Source organism: Arvicanthis niloticus, chromosome 26, assembly GCF_011762505.2.
Source record: "Arvicanthis niloticus isolate mArvNil1 chromosome 26, mArvNil1.pat.X, whole genome shotgun sequence".
Taxonomy (NCBI): Eukaryota; Metazoa; Chordata; class Mammalia; order Rodentia; family Muridae; genus Arvicanthis; species Arvicanthis niloticus.
Genome location: NC_133434.1, coordinates 14421666 through 14440778, shown reverse-complemented (window position 1 = coordinate 14440778; position 19113 = coordinate 14421666). Strand labels below are relative to the sequence as shown.

General features: G+C 43.8%; 1 protein-coding gene across 5 annotated transcripts in view; it reads right to left on the bottom strand.

The window, feature by feature from the left end:
- Positions 1–19113, bottom strand: part of Sik3 (SIK family kinase 3) — a 212914-nt gene that overhangs the window by 97996 nt on the left and 95805 nt on the right. For all 5 annotated transcript variants that reach the window (XM_076925022.1, XM_076925023.1, XM_076925020.1 and 2 more), the window contains exon 2: positions 3404–3520. In XM_076925022.1, the coding sequence (XP_076781137.1) occupies positions 3404–3520 (117 nt within the window). The remainder of the gene's footprint in view (positions 1–3403; positions 3521–19113) is intronic.

The following is a 19113-nucleotide window of genomic DNA, read 5'->3' as shown; positions in this document are numbered from 1 at the left end:
ATCCAGACACCACACAGGACTTGATTTCTAAATGGCAATGTGAATTTTGTTCTCATGGACCATTTGTTCATAAAAGGGGGGGATCCGATAAAATACCAAGCCTTTCAATAATGTAATTCATCCATGTGTACCAGTTTATTTTGCAACTTTTAAAAAATTCATAGTCAGGGCTATTTTACTTTTTTCCAAACCTTCTATGTCATGTATGAATTTGTCAAGATCATTGTAAACATTTTACATACTAGTGCATAAACTGAAGGCCAAAGACTTCTAACCCCATCTACACTCATCCTCACAGACAGTGTTAGCACTGGGCACCTCCCTGAGGTGCCGGGATGAATACCACTGAGCTATAGTCCCCATGTTATCTAAGGCCACAATTAAAACAGAAGTCAGAAACAAGGGTCATAGTTTACATCAGTATGCTGAAAACAGTATCCCTTTAACAATCAAAAAAAAAAAAATTAAACTCTTTCAGTTTTTACCTTAAAATGAACTTAAGCTAAAATAAATTGCATTGGGGATGGTGAGATGGCACAGGGGTTACCAGCATTGGTTGCTCTTCCAAAGGACCTAGGTTGAATTCCCAGCACCCACATAGCAGCTTGTACCAGTCCATGTAACTCCACCTCCAGAGGATCCCACCCACGTATGCAGACATCCAGGCAAAACACCAATGTATATAATAAATTAAAAAAAAAAAACAACAACATTGTCTTAAAAGTTTAGTTCCTCAGTCACTTTGGCCACTCCCGGCTCTATTCAGATCCACACTATTTTTTTTTTTAAAAAGAATTATTATATATATATATATATATATATATATATATATATATATATATATAATAATATATATATGTAACTGTATATATATATAATATATACAGTATATATAATATATATGTAACTATATATATATATATATATATATATATATATATATATATATATATATGTAACTGTAGCTGTCTCCACACACACCAGAAGAGGGCATTAGAGCCACCATGTGGGTGCTGGGACTTGAACTCAGGACCTCTGGAAAAGCAGTCTCTCAAGCTCCCAGACCCACACTTTCACTGCATGTAGTTCACTAATTATCTTGCTTGCTGGCTGCTTTCTTTTTTATCTTTAAACATCAACACCACATATGTGCAGAGTGGGAACACCTGTGAGGGGTGAGGGGTGAGTGTGTGTGAGTGTGTGTTTACTGGTTGATTGGAAGAGTTGTTTTTTGAGAGAGGAACGTACTATACACCAGGCTAATCTGAAATGGACTACACGTCCAGCTTGGGCTGTACTTGTGATCCTGTCTTAGCCTCCCAAGTATTCTGACTACAGACATGCTCTACCATGCCTGCCTTTCTTTTTAATGGCTTTAGAATAATCCATCATATGAGTACATTTTAAGTTCATCTTCAAGGAAAGTAGTAGCTGTGTCCTTTTGGTGGCATCAAACCACTGTTGTGAGAGACCTGTCTCCATAATTCACTTATATGACAAAAAATGTTCTATATTAAATATATTGCAGGTGTTCAGAAAAATATTGTATTGTTTTCTTTATATCCCTCCCTTTTCTTAACTCTCATCACCTGCAAATGTTCTTTTACCACTAAATTTCTCAGGGACTCATAATTGTTGTCTCTGGTAAGTTATTCACACTTGCTCGCTCTAAAGATCTGAGGAGACAGCCCTGATCCCACAAAGAGAGGCACTCTAGTCCTGCAAGCTCAGAATCATGTTAACAATTCTAGGACCAGAAGGCAAAACAAAAACAAACTCAAAGAAAGCTGGGTCAAAGTCAGAGCTGGAGGAGGCAAATGATCCGACCCGAGGCACAACGGGCCAGACTAAAGAACCTGATCATAAATCTACCAGGATCATAGAGACTATCAATTCTGCAGGACACAGCGGCGTCCCGCAGGTCAGCCTGAATCCACAATTATTTTAGAATAATTTACTTTAAAATAATTTAAAGTAAAATAATTTAAAGTAAAATAATTTACTTTAAAAGGTAAGTCCTAGGCTGGTGAGATGGCCCAGTGGTTAAGAGCACTGACTGCTCTTCCAGAGGTCCTGAGTTCGATTCCCAGCAACCACATGGTGGCTGCTCATAACCATCTACAATGTGATATGATGCCCTCTTCTGGTGTGTCTGAAGACAGCTACAGTGTACTCATATATATATATATACATAAAAATAAATAAATCTTAAAAGGTGAGTCCTTGTTTATTCAGCTGTTGGAGTGGCCATGCACACACCTTTAGTCCCAAGCACTCTGGGAGGCTGAGGTAGGATAATGAGTGAGAGACCAACTTGGGCTACAGAGTAAGAACAAATGAACAAAATAATCACGGGAGAAAATACTCAATTTCATTCACTGCACTAAGACAGGTAAAGGGTCAGACACCTGCCTCTCCCTGTGCAGGGCCTTCAGACAGCCACAGAGAGGATTCCAAATTTGCTTCTTATAGAAGGTAGCTTTTGCCAATGTTGTTTACCATGATACACTTCAACAGGTCTGACTGACGGAACTCATTTCACCTTGTGAGCAGCTGACTCCAGAGAGGGGAGCTACGGCTGCGGGCTTAACCACCCATGCCTCAATACATGTTTGCCCTTCCCTAGAGACCAGCAGGCTATGCACGTCTGCCATAGTGCCGGCCTGCTGCTGCAGCCTCACAGCCACCCAGGAAACATCTAAGGCTGACTCGCAGCGGCGAGTACACCTCCCTCAGCTCTGGAGATGACTACTGCTTCAGAGCTGTGAGCAGGCTGGCTGAACACACGCCACACGCTGCAATCTGAGAAACCCCACCTCTCCCCAAAATATCTCTTCCACCAGTCTGCTAAGGCAGGGTTCATCCTTCTGGTCAGTCTGAAACTGCACCCAAGAGATGCACTGCTTTTTGCTATAAGTGTTTTGATGGTGGTGCAAGGCAGGCTTGCTTCTTAGGAAGGTAAGAAAACTACCACAGAAATCGCTTTCATGACATGGGGTTTACCTCCAAATTATCAAAAGCAATTGGAGAACTAAGCCAGGGCTCATCTGGAAAAGAGAAGAGGGCTGGGGGCTGACTGGGGCAGAACTCATTCTTGAGCTGTTCTTCACCACCCATAATTCAGAGTTTACACTAGTGTGTAGATAGTCACATGAGGCGATAACAGTCTCCGCTCCTTTGCAGTTCCCACGATGCTGAGGAGCCCTGATCCACATAAGGAAACTCTTAGCCTTAGACTCAGTCTGTGTGTTGCTTGGGAGACTCAAAGGACACGGGTGAAGCTCCCAGGAGAGCAGGGAAGAAGGGTGGGGCTGTGCTCAGATGGTAGCCCTTCACCCCCGCACCCCCATCTTCCCTGCCGCAGCCTTTCCCATAGGCCGTGCTGGGCTCCCGGCCCTCCTACCTGGTACAGCCGGATGATGTGTGGATGGCAAAGCATCTTCATTATCTGAACCTCCCGGAAAATCTTCTTCAAGTTTTCTTCATCCAGCTGGCTCTTATCTATGATTTTAATAGCAACCTGGCAACAGAGGAAGGAAACATATGGGTGCGTTATTAAAAGCAGTTTACTCAAGAAAATTAAACCTACTTTAAATGGCTAGCTAGCATTGTGTTTTCAGGATGTCAAGTAATAAAATGGTGTAACTCTTTAAAAGACAGGATATGGATTCCAAGGAAGTTTGTCTCAACTGATAGGCTCCAAGAGCAGATGGGTCCTCTGTAATTCTTAAGCTGCCTACACAGTAAAAGCCCAGGACGGAACACCTCATTACTGAAGAAATGCGGCCAGCCTATGCTTCCATGAGCAGAGGGAAGGACTTCCTGTGCAGATGAAGCCTGTGTGACAGGTCTGAGGGGTCGCTAAGGCACCAGCAGGAAGAGGAAAAACGGGGGGCGGGGGGCAGAGTTGGTGGCAGCAGCTATACAGAACATTCACCATGAGACGGTGACGGCTCCTACTGTCTTACATGGACAACTCCCTTAAACCTCATAATGCCTGTGTGATTATGAACCTTCTTTATTAATATAGAAACTAAGGCACAGAGAGTAAGTAGAGAACCCAACATTTAGTCATTAACAAACTACTATGCGGCACACCCAGGCGGTTTGCCTTTAGAAAGAAATCGACATTAATATCCTATGAACCCCAATACACCGCCTCAGAACAAGACACCGAGCAGCATACACTGGTTTTTTCAGACTGTGTAGCCAAGGCTGGTCTCAACTGTCACCTTTTTACTTCAGCCCCTAGATTATGTGAGTGACTCACCATGTAACAGCACAGACATTTTAAAACAGAATAAAAGATGATGAACGTTGTTTCAATCCACTAAGTCAAACCCCCACCACTCCCCTCTCTCAATGTTTTGAGACAGGATCTCTCTACATAACCCTGGCTGACCTGGAACTAGCTAGCTCTCTAGACCAGGCTGGCTTCAAACTTATAAAGATCCTCCTGCCTCTGCCTTCTGAGTGCTAGAATTAAAGGTGCATGTGTGCCACTAAATCTTAAACTTTCTTAAATGTTTCTGTATGTTAGTTCCAATTACTTAAAACATAAATCAATATTAGTAAAACTAAATTTAGCTAACTAAACGTTTAACTCAGAGCATGATGACCGTGAGTTAGCCACGGGTATGGATGCCTGACACAAAGGTGACTTTATTTGCAGTTTTTTCAGATGTCAGAATGGAGACTGCTGGAGGCAAGGCACAAAGAGGCGGGCTTCAGCCCAGTGCCAGGACTCAAAGCCTGCTGGAGGAATGTGGTCAAGGCCCTGGGTGTATCTCTAGCTCCAGGACTAATGGGCACAGCTGTGACTTCCAAGACTTGGACTCTCCTATGGGACAGAGGTGCAGGGGATGAGCGGAGGAGCCACTTAAAGCCAGGGAGAAGCGTGGGGCATAGGAGGCTCAGACAAGAGAAGAACCAGGAGCGGGAGAGAACCTTAAAGATTGAAGAGCAGATCACCAGCACCTACTGGCAACTCTTGGATCTGTGAGGCCCAGGATACATGACCTTTGACCACTGGCCACTGTACCAATCTGCAGACATCACTCCACCAGCTGGCCTGGCACCTGCACCTGTTCTCCTGGGACGGCTCCCCAAACTAAACCATGGCAAAAGTACCTCTTTATAGAATTCCTCCACAGTGTCAAATTTTGGTCTGCTCCTGGGGTAAAGGAGACAAAAACTCCACAAAACACTGAAAGGTGGAGCTCTGCCCAGTACTGGGTATAGGATCATAAGCAAGGACAAAAAAGAGCCAAGCTGCTTACACTAAAAAGTTTAGAACAGTCTCTTACTGTATAACACAGAACAAGTCATTTTGACTCCCGTAGCTCCTTCTCTGTAAAACATGGGCATGGAAGCAGGAGCTTCTCTAACCAGATGCTGGGAATTAACTATAGTCATGCACGAAACCTGCTTAGCAGAGTCTGGCCTGTGATAGACATACACGAGACTGGCACCATCCTAACCCCCATTTTCACACACTATATTGCTTCAGGTAGCAACTAACTTCAATCTCAAAATATTAAATGGAAAATTACAGAAGTAAACGAGGCAGGGTTTAAGCTGCATGGCAGTCTAGCAAGCTTGAGGAAGTTGTATATAAGCAGTTCTGTCCTGCAGGGGCACGAATCACCTCTCCACTCAGCACATCCACGCCGTGCGTGCCTGTGATCCTATTACTCAGTTCTCAGGGCAGCTGCTCAGTATCACTCTGCTCATGTTCAGGCGAGCCTTGTCTTACGGATGCAAGTGCCCCAAAGTACAAGAGCGGCCATGCTGGCGACTCTGCAGTCCCCAGGTGTCACAGGGCAGTTGAGAGGGGCTTCCTTCCTTTACCTTCTCCCCTTCATTAGAAGGAACCTGGTGTGACAGTGCATGCCTGTAGTCCTGTACACTATGGGGTTCAGGCAAGATGAAGTGTGAGGCCAGCCTGGGCTACATAGCACAGAACTAGAGCTGCTAAGATCTACAGTTGGCTGGATGTTAAGATAACGTGCATATGTGTGTAGCTTTTACTACAGTATACTGTTATAACTCTTCTATTTTATTAGTGAGGAAGAAGGGGGCTGCCACTATCTATGGCCCAGGAACCCCCTCAGGGTGTTGAAAACAACCACCTACAGATAAGTGGGGGGTAGGGCAAGGCTCTATTGCATATAGGTACTGATGTTCTTTCAATATTTCTGGACTGTAGCCTCAAACTTTGAGCATTCTATGGCATGATTTAGACTGGCTTCACTAAGCAACATAATTCTGAATCAACAATATCAATTCCTTTGTCAAAGGGCAAGCCAGGGGCCAGAAGTAAAGTAGCTGACAATTTGTGGGAGCATAGAGAGCGTCCTGGCCTGCTGCCAGCCAATGTGTAAAGAGTATGGAAGGCACAGAGCTGAGGGAAAACGAATTCCATTCAGGAAAGTCATCCTGAACCACAGGATGGAAAACCACAGCAAGGCCTAACTTGAGGCCGTGCCTAAGAGAGTACCATGTGCTTCTCTGCCCCGCCTCACTAAGGAGCCCCAGCCCTTAAAAGCACTCAAGTATGTAGAGACAATGGCAGACCCTAGCTGTGAGCAGGAAAAGGGTTCTAAACAGCAGAAGGAGGAACAACAGGAAAAAAAAAAAAAAATGAAGGCAGAGAGCAGGGGCTGGCACGAGGCAGGATTATTTTGAGAACACCAGAACAGCATACTGAACATGGATTTTTTTTCACAGCTGCAGACTATATAATAAAAGCTGTAGCTTAAAGCACACATGGGCTCCTTTAAAAATTAATCATGCTATAGCAGAGGTGAGCCTGCAGGCAGGTAACTAGACAGACTTCCAAAGAGCATGTTTTAGTTTTTAGAGATATGGGAGTTTTGTCTGGATGTATGTCTGTGTACTGTGTGTGTGCCTGGTGCCCTCAGAGGCCAGAAGAGGGAGTTCGATCCTCTGGGATGAGACTTACAGACTTCAGTTCTGGGTGCTGGGAACTGAACCTAGGTCCTCAGGAAGAGCAGTCTGTGCTCTTAACTTGTGAGCCATCTCTCCAGGCCCCCCAGAGAGTAAGTCTTTAGAGATGGGAGGGGGAAGTCTGTAGGTCACACTCTCACACATGCACATGGAAACTATTAACGAGAAGGGAACAGACACAGCGCATGGTCCTGTGCATCCCCTAGCCTAGTCTGTTCACCACAGAATCCTCTTCACTTGCAGAGAACATGACTGTGTGAACCGACACCCTAACATTAATTAAACATGGCATCGCATCAAATAGGTTGCTAAATAGATGCAGACTGCGAATGTTCTTAAAAATTTCCCTCTGCAAGATACTTCCCTTCAACGGGTTCTTTTTAAATTGGCATCTGGTAAGAAAGAAATGAAGTTCAGCTCATGCCAAAGCCAGAACTTTCCTACTCACGCTGGAGGGGAGGGGCCAGCACTGGGAGTTCTCACTTCTGAAAGCCACAGTGGCTTTAACCCTTGCCTCTGTCTTGCAACACGGTGACGCACAGACAGAATGACGATGAAAAAAGAATTGGTGGGTTCTTCCCCCAAAGCGATTCACTCTCTTGCACATCCTGACAAGATATTCTGAGGAAAGACACAGTGGCAGAATCAAGCCAATAAGCCAGGAGAAAAAGATCAAACTCAACCACAGTTCCCCAGCAAAAACCCCTGGTGGGGATTTCAGTGAAACATGATGACAAATGCACAGCTTAACAAAAAAAAAAAAAAAAAAAAAAAGGGAGGCACAGTCCCTTAGGCTAGTCTGCAGATGCAGACATAGCTCCAGAATGAAAGGTGGGGAAGGGGGCCGGGACTAGGGGGTAAGGTGGTGGAGAGAGTGTATGGTGCGTCCAAGAGGATCATCATATGGTCTAGAGAGAGGGAGAAGGGGGCATCCTTAAAAGGAAGAAGGTGCTGCTCTCACTGAAATGTCTCCATGCTTGTTCCACTGTGTAAAGGTTGGCGCTCGTGACTCCAGTCTTGAACCGTAGGGAGATGAGTTTCTGCCATTGAGTTCTCCCAGTGGACTCATGGTTTTGTATGAACATGAAGGCAATTGTTTGGTCTGTTTCTAGAACAAATTTTATTTCCTCCAGATTGTTCTCAGCTCACCTCTAGAATTGCTCAATGGCGAGATATATCTAATCTTATACAGTGGCCACCAGCTACGGCTGGTTACATATCATTTGAATACAGCCAGTGCACACACAATGGAAATACAAATATATACCATTTATCACATCAGTATTACCAAAGGACTGTAACCTCGCCAATTCACTTTTCTACTGATTACATGTGGAAATAAGAGTTTAGATATTATGTTAAATAGAACATATTACTCAAAATTAACTATATGTTTCTTTTAACTTTTAAAAAATGTATATACTTCCAAGCTTGGTGCCATGGGCCTACAATTCCAACTACTTGAGAGGCTGAGGCAGGAGAATCACAATTCCATGGGTAATTGGTGAGATTCTTTCTCAAAATAGAAGGGGAGGAGAAAAAATTTAATATGCTATATAATCCTCTTCCACTGGAAAGCAGTGGCCTGGATGATCACAGCTAACTAATCAGCAGGAGACACTCTACTCAGCTTCACTCTACTGAGGAGATGCTTGCTTCTAGGGCTTCTAGAGAGAGAGTGAGGTTGCAGCCTAAAGACCAAGTTCTCAAGCTTTTGGGTCTCCGCACTTAAATTACTGAGAGGAAGCCAGGCACGGAGGAGCACGCCTATAATCCCAACTCACAGGAGGCTCACTGGAACAGTTTAAGACCAGCTTGGTCTACAGAATGCAAGAGGAAAAAAATTACTGACAGACTTCAAAGAAGCTTCAATATATACATACTACACTGTCCTTACTTAGAAATCAGATTAAAATCAGAGATTAGGGCCAACACCAGCAGCATGCACTCCCTTGACCATGGGGACAAAATGATTGTCACACACAGGACAGTACTTTCTGGCAACCTCCTTTTTCTAATTGTGGGGGATAAGACTGAAAAATAAAACTAAGAGCTTTTTATACAGACATTTTATCCTGGGGACCCAGAGCAGAGTCTTAGAAGCTGTGGCATCCCCAGATCCAGTGAGAAATGAAAACTATAGCAACCTCCTAGGCAGTGATTTGATCTTCCTCTGAGGACTCTAAACAGATCATCTTTGGGGAAACTTGAAAGCTGGTCACTTTTCCCCCTAGTTCTTTTATAGGTCCAGTTTAGGGAACAGCTGCCTAAAAAGGGAACTGTAAAACTTTTCAAGTCAGCCTTGATGAAGAAGAAACAAAGCTTTTCTCTTAAACCTAACTACCAAATAGAATGACCATTGAGAAAACAAATTTAAAGAAACCACAAACTTCATAAGCCGAACCGAAATCTTAAGCTAAGCCTGTCAGGCACTAAGTGGGCATGATTAATACTGTGTGACATGGCCAGTCAGGATATAGACCGGCCGGCCACACCTGGGACAAGCCTAACCTCTGTATTTGAACCAACTTCTTAACTGAAGTCCGTATTTTAGTTTTAAATATAGACAGGCTAAGTAGTAAGGAGTAAAGTGAAGCTGGCATCTGAATGGAGAGGGCTTCTTTTACACACCAATCACACTGCATCTTGGAAATTGTACAGGGTCGTGCCTAAGCTGGGATGCAAGAATATGAGCCAAAAGAGGACTCAACATGGACCACACAGACGAGTCAGGCAACTTTCAAAGGCCTACAAAGGAAGACGTTAGCTATCATCTAAAACAGCCAACATTTTAGGGGTATACAGATGAACTTCCATTTTTCTGTACTTCTCTGGCCTGTCTGGGATGGTGACTGCAAAATAGTTTGTGCAGTTAGGATTTCTGCAGGGTAAAGAATAGAGAATTTACTCGATATGGTCAAATATACAATAAAACCTATTTTTGGAAGTAACTGTAAGTTAGAACCTTAATAGTTTGTGTATAATAAATGGTATCTGAAACAAAGGAAAAATGTTGGTGATTGCTCAAAACTCAAAGCATTGAAGGGAAAACCTCAAAGATGAAAAGAAAACGATGTCACCATTCCAGTCATTCCCATCTGGTTACCATTTTCCGGTTCAGAAGGCAGAAGCCATACAGAGAAGTGTCTCTGCCGTTACAGGTGACTGGTTCAGGCCCCGACGTGAGTACCGCTGTGGTCACCCTGGTATTTACAATGTACCATATGCATACAGAATATTGATGTCTAGCCACCCTTGCTCTGCAGACTTAACACTTAAATGGATGGCACAAAAAGATGCTTTTTAAAAAATTTAGTGGAAGAAAAGATGGGGCTGACAATAAAAACGAAGGTCAGGTAAGAAGTGCCGGATCCAACTCTCCATTTCCTGGTATTTCCTTTAGATTAACAAGCAGTCGGGGTTTTAAAGGGTTTAGGCTGGCAGCAAAGGTTCAGTTCAAGGGCTGATGTCCTGGCTGATGTGGAGCGTGGATTGGTGGTGGAGCTTGTCTAGAAGCAAGGCATCCTGCACCCCTAACACAGACAGGGGGTAGGGCTGAGCGAGAGTGGAAGGCAAACAGAAGGTACTTGGATGGAACCCAGGGCCTCCTGCCTGCGCGGCTACGCTCTGCCACAGAGTCTGGCCCCCAGTCCAAGAGATCTTTGAAAAGAGAGGAAAGGTTAGGGATGGGGAAGGAGAGGGAGGTGACCAGGAAGTTCTAACAGTTCTAACATTTAGAACAAAGAAGAAAGATTAGACACGTGAGAGCTTGGCGACGTGATCTGAGATGAGGTCAGGAGGAAGTTCAAGATGGATGTTCTTAATGGACTACATGCCACTCTTTCCTGGAGTGCCAACTCATAGGTCAAAATAACAGAGACTCACTGAAGGATGGTGCTCTTCCCAAGAATGATGTTTGTCAAGAAGCCCGGGCACTGTTCAGCAAGGAAGGCAGATCCAGCCCCTAGAATGCTTGAGTCCAGTGGAAAGCTGCTTAACCTGACTGTCACAGCGTGATTGTCACAGGCTTGCCCTAGCGTGGTTTGTCACACTGGACAGGTATCCTGCTAACCATGCCATGGCAATGCTGATTCTCGGAGAATCAGACAGTGGTTCACCTGTGCCTAACACAGCCTGCATACAAGGGCAGGCGCCTCAGTGGACGAAGGATGCACAGTGAAAAATCGTTTTCAATTCCTTTATTCATTTGTTTGTTTTGTTTATGTGTTTCCCAATTACCCTCCTCATTTCTGAAGGTGGTAAAGCTGAACGATTTTGTCAAACCACACTCTCCATCTGGTCTTCTGCAGCCCAGAGGTGAAAAGCTAGCCTCCTTGAGCCCATCAGGAGCAAAGCACTACAGTCTAGGTAGTTTTTCACGTCATGGGTGTGTACTACCCCTTGTAGAACTCCATCAAAATCACAATGCCATGATGGCAGTGTGAGTTAGACACAGGATAGGAAAACTGCTTTGTGAAATGACCTCGGACTACAGGAGCTAACATCTCTAGCTTCCCCTCAGCAGACCACATGCCTCCCAGAGGCTGAACTGCAACAGTGCTAAGTGACACTAATGTCTAGAATTTCAGACAGCTGCTACAGTGGCACCAAAGACTTCACTCAAAGAGAATTCTCATAAATGCATATTGATCAAATAAAATATTGAAGACAGCAAGTAACAATGAGGTAGAAATTAAAAACATCTACAATTTAAGCAAAAAGAAAAAAATCAATCATATCACCTTTAGTCCGTCCTTATATTTGATGAAAATACCAATTAGTTCACTGCCAAAGAAAACAACAACTCGCATTTATATAGGTATCGTGGCACAAAAGGAACAGAGCACATGTAACATCATGAAAGCAGGCTGGGAGGGGCTGAGGAGACAGATGGCTGAGGGGAGTAGAGCACTTGTTTTGCAGCAGACTCCCATCCTGTTCCCAGCAGCCATCTAGCTGATCACAATCATCTGTAATTCTAGGTCCAGGGGATCAAAGGCCCCATAAACAAGGTACACAGACATACGTGCAGGCAAACACTCACACATTGCCAAGGAAACCTACTGTTTCTGATGTCTAGAAATATATTCAAGACAGGTATATTCAAGGGACAGAAGCTCAGGGGAAAGAGCTCTGGCTCAGCATTCACAAGGCAACAGATTCAATCCTAAGTGCTTCTGAACTCAACCAATCAATCAGTTAAGTATTACAGACACCAAGTGTGATAGACTATTCCGTAACACCACCACTCAGGGGGCTGGTATAGGAGAACTGAGTACGTCTAAGGCCAGACAGGGCCACACAGAGACCCTATTCAAAACTGCAAGCAAAGCCAAGAAAGGTGGCTCACACTTTAATCCCATTCAGGACTCAAGAGGCAGAGGCAATCTGATCTCTCTGATTTCTCCGGGTTCAAGGCCAGCCTAGTTACATAGTAAGTTTCTGTACAACCAGGTCTACACAATGAGAGCTGATCTAAAAACAAAACAAAATGAAACTCAACCAACCAACCAAACAAACAAACCCCAGCAACTTGTTGATAATAAAATCATAAATTAGATAAATAATCAAACTAAGGCAGGAAGAAGTAAAATCCCTAGAGAGCCACAGCAATGGGACGACTCCTCTTCCAACTGGTCCATTAATATGTATAAAGAAAGGTGTATGTCTCTATCCCAACTATTTAGAAAAAACAGAATGACTTATTTATGCAATTGAACTTTTTAAAAATGGAGATAATTAACAATGAAAACAATTTTAAACGTTTATTTCACCCTCATTTTTTAAAACTCACAGTGCCATGGGAAACCAGACAAATAGTTCCAGATCAGCAAACATGCAATGACTTCATCAGCACCTCGCCTGTCAGTCTACAAGTGGCACGTGCAGGGAAAGTGCTGGTGTGTGGAGAGGGACAGACTATGTTGGCTGGAACCCTAGAAGATGAGAAGATACAGAATGTTCTGGGGCTCAGATTCCTAAACCTCTGCTTTTTAACCAAAGGATGAAGCAAACTTGGGTTCTCTTTGTCCTCTGGTTCTGCCAAAATTGGTGGAGTCTGTGTGTAATTACCCTGTTTCACATTACCATACAAAGGAAGGGTGTCTATGCATGAAGTCTTAACCAACAGCAGACAGGCAAAGACAGTGTCTCAGCTCCTGACCTAAAATTCAATCAATAAACTAAGAAAGTCTTGTTTGTTTCAAGATGAGAAAGAAAAAGATGCTTAGTTTTTAAGGCTCCAGCCACTGAACTTAAACTTGTGGCTTGGCATGCTCCCTAAGGAAGGGTGATATAGAAAGAAAAAAATTCAGATTTTCTGGAGGGTTTTATGTGATTTTCCGTATGCTGAAAGTCATGGCTATAAATCACCCTATTCCTAAAGGGACAACAGCCAAACTCATACCCCACAAGAGAAATGGAGGCCATGGCTGCTTGGTGGCTCCAGCAGGAAGCAACGGAACAGGCCACTCAGTGTTCTTCATCTCATGCAGCCTGACCTTTCATCACAGTGGTCCACAGACAAGCAAATTCCCAACTGCAATTTACCCTACAGAAAGCATGCACTTCCAGATTCTTCAGTCTATTCCACTCCTGTCTGCACCCAAACAGAACTTGGCAGATGCTAGAATTTGTTCTGTAAAAACTCTGGGGCCCAGCTCAGAAAGCACAGCAAAGCATGAAGTTGGTGCTGGGAACAAATGGTTGCTGTGTGTGCTGATCTGGCTGCATGAGCTTAATACGACGTACAGTTTCTAAAACGTGTCCTGTGCTGTCGAAGGAAAAAAAAAAATCAAATAAGGGACATGTGTCACACAAATCACACGGCAGCCTGTCCAATCTTCTGAGATCATTCATCACTGTATACCAACAACATTCCAGGGCCATGATGTAATCTGCGGTTTCCTCTCAGGATTTTCAAAGTTATTAGCTTTGGATACAAAACTTAAGAAAGCTCTAGTTGTCGAACTCTCCAGCCTTGGACCTCTGTGTGCACAGACTCCCAAGAACCCGGGACCACTCTCTGGAAGAGGAGCCTCAAGGAACTTCTCATCTACTCCCAACCTTCCCCATAGCAAAACTTCCAAAGTATCTTTGGGTAGCATGTGTACATGTGCAGGGTCTGTATCGAGTTTCCATCGCGCGACAGTTCGTATTTACCACGCTGAGACTCATCTGCATTTCATATTATACCTAATAATCGTTTTTCTATTTCATGTGTATGGGTGTTGTGTCTGTACATCACATGTAGGCCTGGTGCCTGATGAGGTCAGAGGAGAGCATCAGGTCCCCTGGACCTAGGGTAACAAAACAGACGATTGTGAGCTGCCTCTGGAAGACCAGCCAGAGCTCATGACCTCTGAGCCATCCCTCCAGCTACAAACAAAATGATACACAAGCAGGGGTGCTGGTGCACAACTCCAACTCCAGCACCTGGGAGTGGAGGCCAGATGGTCCTAGTTTCAAGGTCATTCTTACATACAAGGTAACTTAGGGGTCATCCTAGACTACACAGTAGACTACAGGCCAAGCCAGAGCTGCAGAGTGAGACCCTGTTTCAAACCAACAAAATAAAAAAATAAAAAAGTAATGATAATAATAATAATAGAAAGGGGGAAAAAAGAGAGGAGAAGTCAGGGAGGGAAAAGAGGAAAGAAAGAAAGAAAAAAACCCTAAAAAGTCTATGGGATATTCAACTTAGCGACTCCCTGGCAACTTTACAGGGTTAAGCACAGAAGAGGCAGCCAGGGCTCACCTCAGGTCCCCTGACCCTAACCCACAATAACACAGCTCCCTCATAAGTAAACCAGCATTCAGATAAGTCAATCACAGCCTAGAAATGAATAGATCTCATTAGTGGGGTTAAGTTGGAAATTAACAAGATTCCTGATGTCTGTCAGGACATGAGGACGTTGGTAAGTCCTCACTGGAGCTCCATCCGCTACACAAACAGTTCTTAGGGGGGGTAAAAAAAAAAAAACCCCTTTGCATGTGCCACACGATCCAGAAACTAAGCCTAAAGTCAAGATAGTAAAAACCCTTTTTTTCTCCAGTTCACATTTATTTGGGTCAGTAGTAAACAGCAGGACTGTTTATACATGTACATACTACAACTAGTCCTGGTCAAAACAGAAGTGCAAACACAAACGTTACTACCTTCCTCTCAACAGACACTATAGAGCTTTACCAATGGGAACCCAGTCTAGTAACCCATATGCAAGTTTTAGGGGGAGAAAAAAATCAGCCTATGACTTCAGTGCAGTGCCTGTGAAAGTTAAGGTCACAGTGTCCTAAACACTGGCAGCCACCTCTTGGAGCCACCAGTCATCCTGACCAGAGAAAAAGTGTTCTTTTTATTAAAAAAAAAAAAAAAAAAAAAAAAAAAAAAAACTTTTTAGATATATATGGTTTCATGTGTCCACTGTCCCCTCTTCTTGCCATTTTTAAAACTACATGGTAAATCTCCCCTTAGCAACGGTAAGCGAGGCAGTCTCAGTGGCACTCGTTGGGGAGGAAGAGAAAAGGGCCCAGACTTGAGCTAAGAGAATGAAACTGGAATCCCAGCTCTGAGGCTGTTTCCTCTGTTTAATGCTTCCTTCCCTAAGGCTGCTGTGGAGTGGTATGTGTAAAGTGCCTGCACAGTCACACAGGGCTGTACTTACTGCCCCCGCTGCCAACACCATCATCACCGTCATAATTACACACCCCTGCCTCCATCCCTACCCTATTTTCTGGAAATTCCGAGGTTGGTCACTTCTGTTTTCTTTTTTGATTTATTTGAGATAAGGTCTTTCTAACTAGCTCTGACTGGCTTGGAACTCATGGCAATCCCCCTGCCTTAGCTGCTATAGCACCAGCTCTTTACATTCTTTGAGCCATCTAGCCAACCTTAGGCCTCTAACTTTCGAAGATGAGCCAGCTTTGTACCTAAAACTGAAAATATACACCAAGAATTCTGTCCACTTCCTTGTGCGCACGTACACACACACACACACACACACACACACACACACACACACACACAGGTTCATCTTGTCTCTTTAATCTGAGAAGTGGGTGTTTCCTCCCTCCTCAGGCATGTAATAAGTACCCTGTAAGAATTAGTCACAAGCTACTGTCACTAGCTACTGCCATCCTCCTCAGATGGAACAGCGATTCCCCAAGTTCATTACAGAGGAAGACAGTTGCTCCTGTTTGGGCAGAAATCTACCAATATTCATGCAACCACACAGCGAGGCTACTGGTTTGAACTGGATTTCTCTCCTTGTCAAGCTCAAAAACTACTTACCTTCAATAAAGACGAAAATGTCCCAAAAACAAATGACTGACAGATGGTAGGCAGTTGTTTTTTGACTGCCACTTAAAGTTCACAGGGACAAATACAACGGCAGGTGACAGTGGCGGGCAAGGGAGGACAGAAACGTTTGATGGAAGGACAGTTTGTGTTTTGCAAGATGAAAAAACTTCTGGACATTGATTACACAGGCTTAATTTGCATTACATTTTGAAGTATATACTTAAAGATGGTGAAGATGGGGCCAGCAAGACACCTCAAATAAGGAAAAATATCTGCCACCAAGGCTCACAGCCGGAGTTCATGCCCTGGAAGCCACGTGGAGGACGGAAACAGCCAACTTAAGTCCCTGTCTATGCAGCAGGCCCTTCTCCTACTGTAACTTCCATCTGTCCAGCCATCCCTGACTTACCAGTTTGGATTTGTTCGCACAAACTCCTATGTGCGTCTCTCTAAGAGGCAGCCTACTGCAGAGGTTACAGTCAGGGCTATGATTGAGCTTGTCAAGGATAATGAGTAGAGCATCTGCCAGGCACACACAGAAGTAAACAGAGAGACTCCTCCAACAACGCCACGCTGCTGCAGATGGATGGAGTGAGACGCCAGCACACTGCACCCTTACTAGGGCAGAGGTCTGAGGAGAGTAAGCCCTGATGAGGAGCCTCTCAGCATCTCTAAACGATGTTCACCAAACAAAATCACTGTTGTAGGAAAAACCTTGCTGGACATGCAAATGTTTATAAAAACTATGGTTTGGATAAAGATCATCTATTTTTAGGAGAGAAAATATGCAATCAAACTCACATAAAGTTCATGGAGGAGATTCTTGTAACCATTTCAACCCAAGTAAGAATCTGGACTTTTGAGTAAATTATTAAAATGTTAAGAATCCGTTCTGTAACTGAAGGTGTCAAAGAATCACTATACAGTGATGTATCAGCGAATCAACAGATGTTTGGCTAGACTCATAGAACTCTCTATGGCTTAGGCGAGACAATTCTCACTAAACTTATAGAATGTATTAAAAATATTACCTCAACACAGGGCCAGCAAATATTCAAACCAGAAAGTTTCTTGGAAATAACTTTCTTAAATCTGACGCTGTAACTTCAAGGCTGACATGAACCATGAGACTAGCACAGTGAAGGCACAAACCAAACCTAGTTCAGAGGAAATCATGAGACCCAACCTTACACGAAAATATCAGTAATATCTCAATATACAAGCATTAATTTAGATAGTAATATGGTGATGGTAATTTTAAAAAGAAAATATTCAGAGTAGCCAGAAACTATCAGAAGTGAGGGGAAGGAAGGAACGTTATAAAGATGAGGAAAGGCTAGGCTTACTCTTACACATCTGTGAAACTAGCACCTGAGGTAGGCTTACTCTTACACATCTGTAACACTAACACCTGAGGTAGGCTTACTCTTACACATCTGTAAAACTAGCACCTGAGGTAGGCTTACTCTTACACATCTGTAACACTAACACCTGAGGTAGGCTTACTCTTACACATCTGTGAAACTAGCACCTGAGGTAGGCTTACTCTTACATATCTGTAACACTAACACCTGAGGTAGGCTTACTCTTACACATCTGTAACACTAACACCTGAGGTAGGCTTACTCTTACACATCTGTGAAACTAGCACCTGAGGTAGGCTTACTCTTACACATCTGTAACACTAACACCTGAGGTAGGCTTACTCTTACACATCTGTAAAACTAGCACCTGAGGTAGGCTTACTCTTACACATCTGTAACACTAACACCTGAGGTAGGCTTACTCTTACACATCTGTGAAACTAGCACCTGAGGTAGGCTTACTCTTACATATCTGTAACACTAACACCTGAGGTAGGCTTACTCTTACACATCTGTAACACTAACACCTGAGGTAGGCTTACTCTTACACATCTGTAACACTAACACCTGAGGTAGGCTTACTCTTACACATCTGTAACACTAACACCTGAGGTAGGCTTACTCTTACACATCTGTAACACTAGCACCTGAGGTAGGCTTACTCTTACACATCTGTGAAACTAGCACCCGAGGTAGGCTTACTCTTACACATCTGTAACACTAACACCTGAGGTAGGCTTACTCTTACACATCTGTAACACTAACACCTGAGGTAGGCTTACTCTTACACATCTGTAACACTAACACCTGAGGTAGGCTTACTCTTACACATCTGTAATACTAGCACCTGAGGAACCAGGGCAGGAGGATTATGAGTCTGAGGCTCCCCTGGGTTGCAAAGCTAGACCTGTCTCAAACTGTTAACAGTATACAAATACTATATGTCTGGTGCTAAATAGCAATAAAAATGTAAAGGTCAGGCCTTAGGTAGCAGAAAGAAATGGTCATCTCAGGCCAGGATAGGAGCTGGAACAAGAGTGAAGCCAAAGGAGACAAGAAGTCCAATAAGGGACTGGAGGGCAGACAGAGGAGGCTCTTCATCTCGTGGTGAAAGAAGAGGTCCCCTCACCCTTCAAAGGCACTCCTGGTGTAACCACCTTCCCAAAGTACACCACTAACTGGGGAATTCGCTGAAGGAGCCTATAGTGGGGGCCTTCCAGAAATGAGTACAGTTTTGCTTGGCACCCCCTTACTTGATACTAAAAATGCTTCCATAGACACAATGAATTTCAAAAGTACTTGTCTATTTATTTTGTGTGTGTGTAAGCATGTGCATGTGCCACAGAGAAAGTGTAGAGGTCAAAAGACATATCTGTCCTCTCCTTCCATCATGTGGGTTCTAGTTCTGGGGATCAAACTCTGGTTGTCAGACTTGGTAGCAGGTGCTTCAACCTGCTGAGCCATCTGGCTGGCTTGACGTCA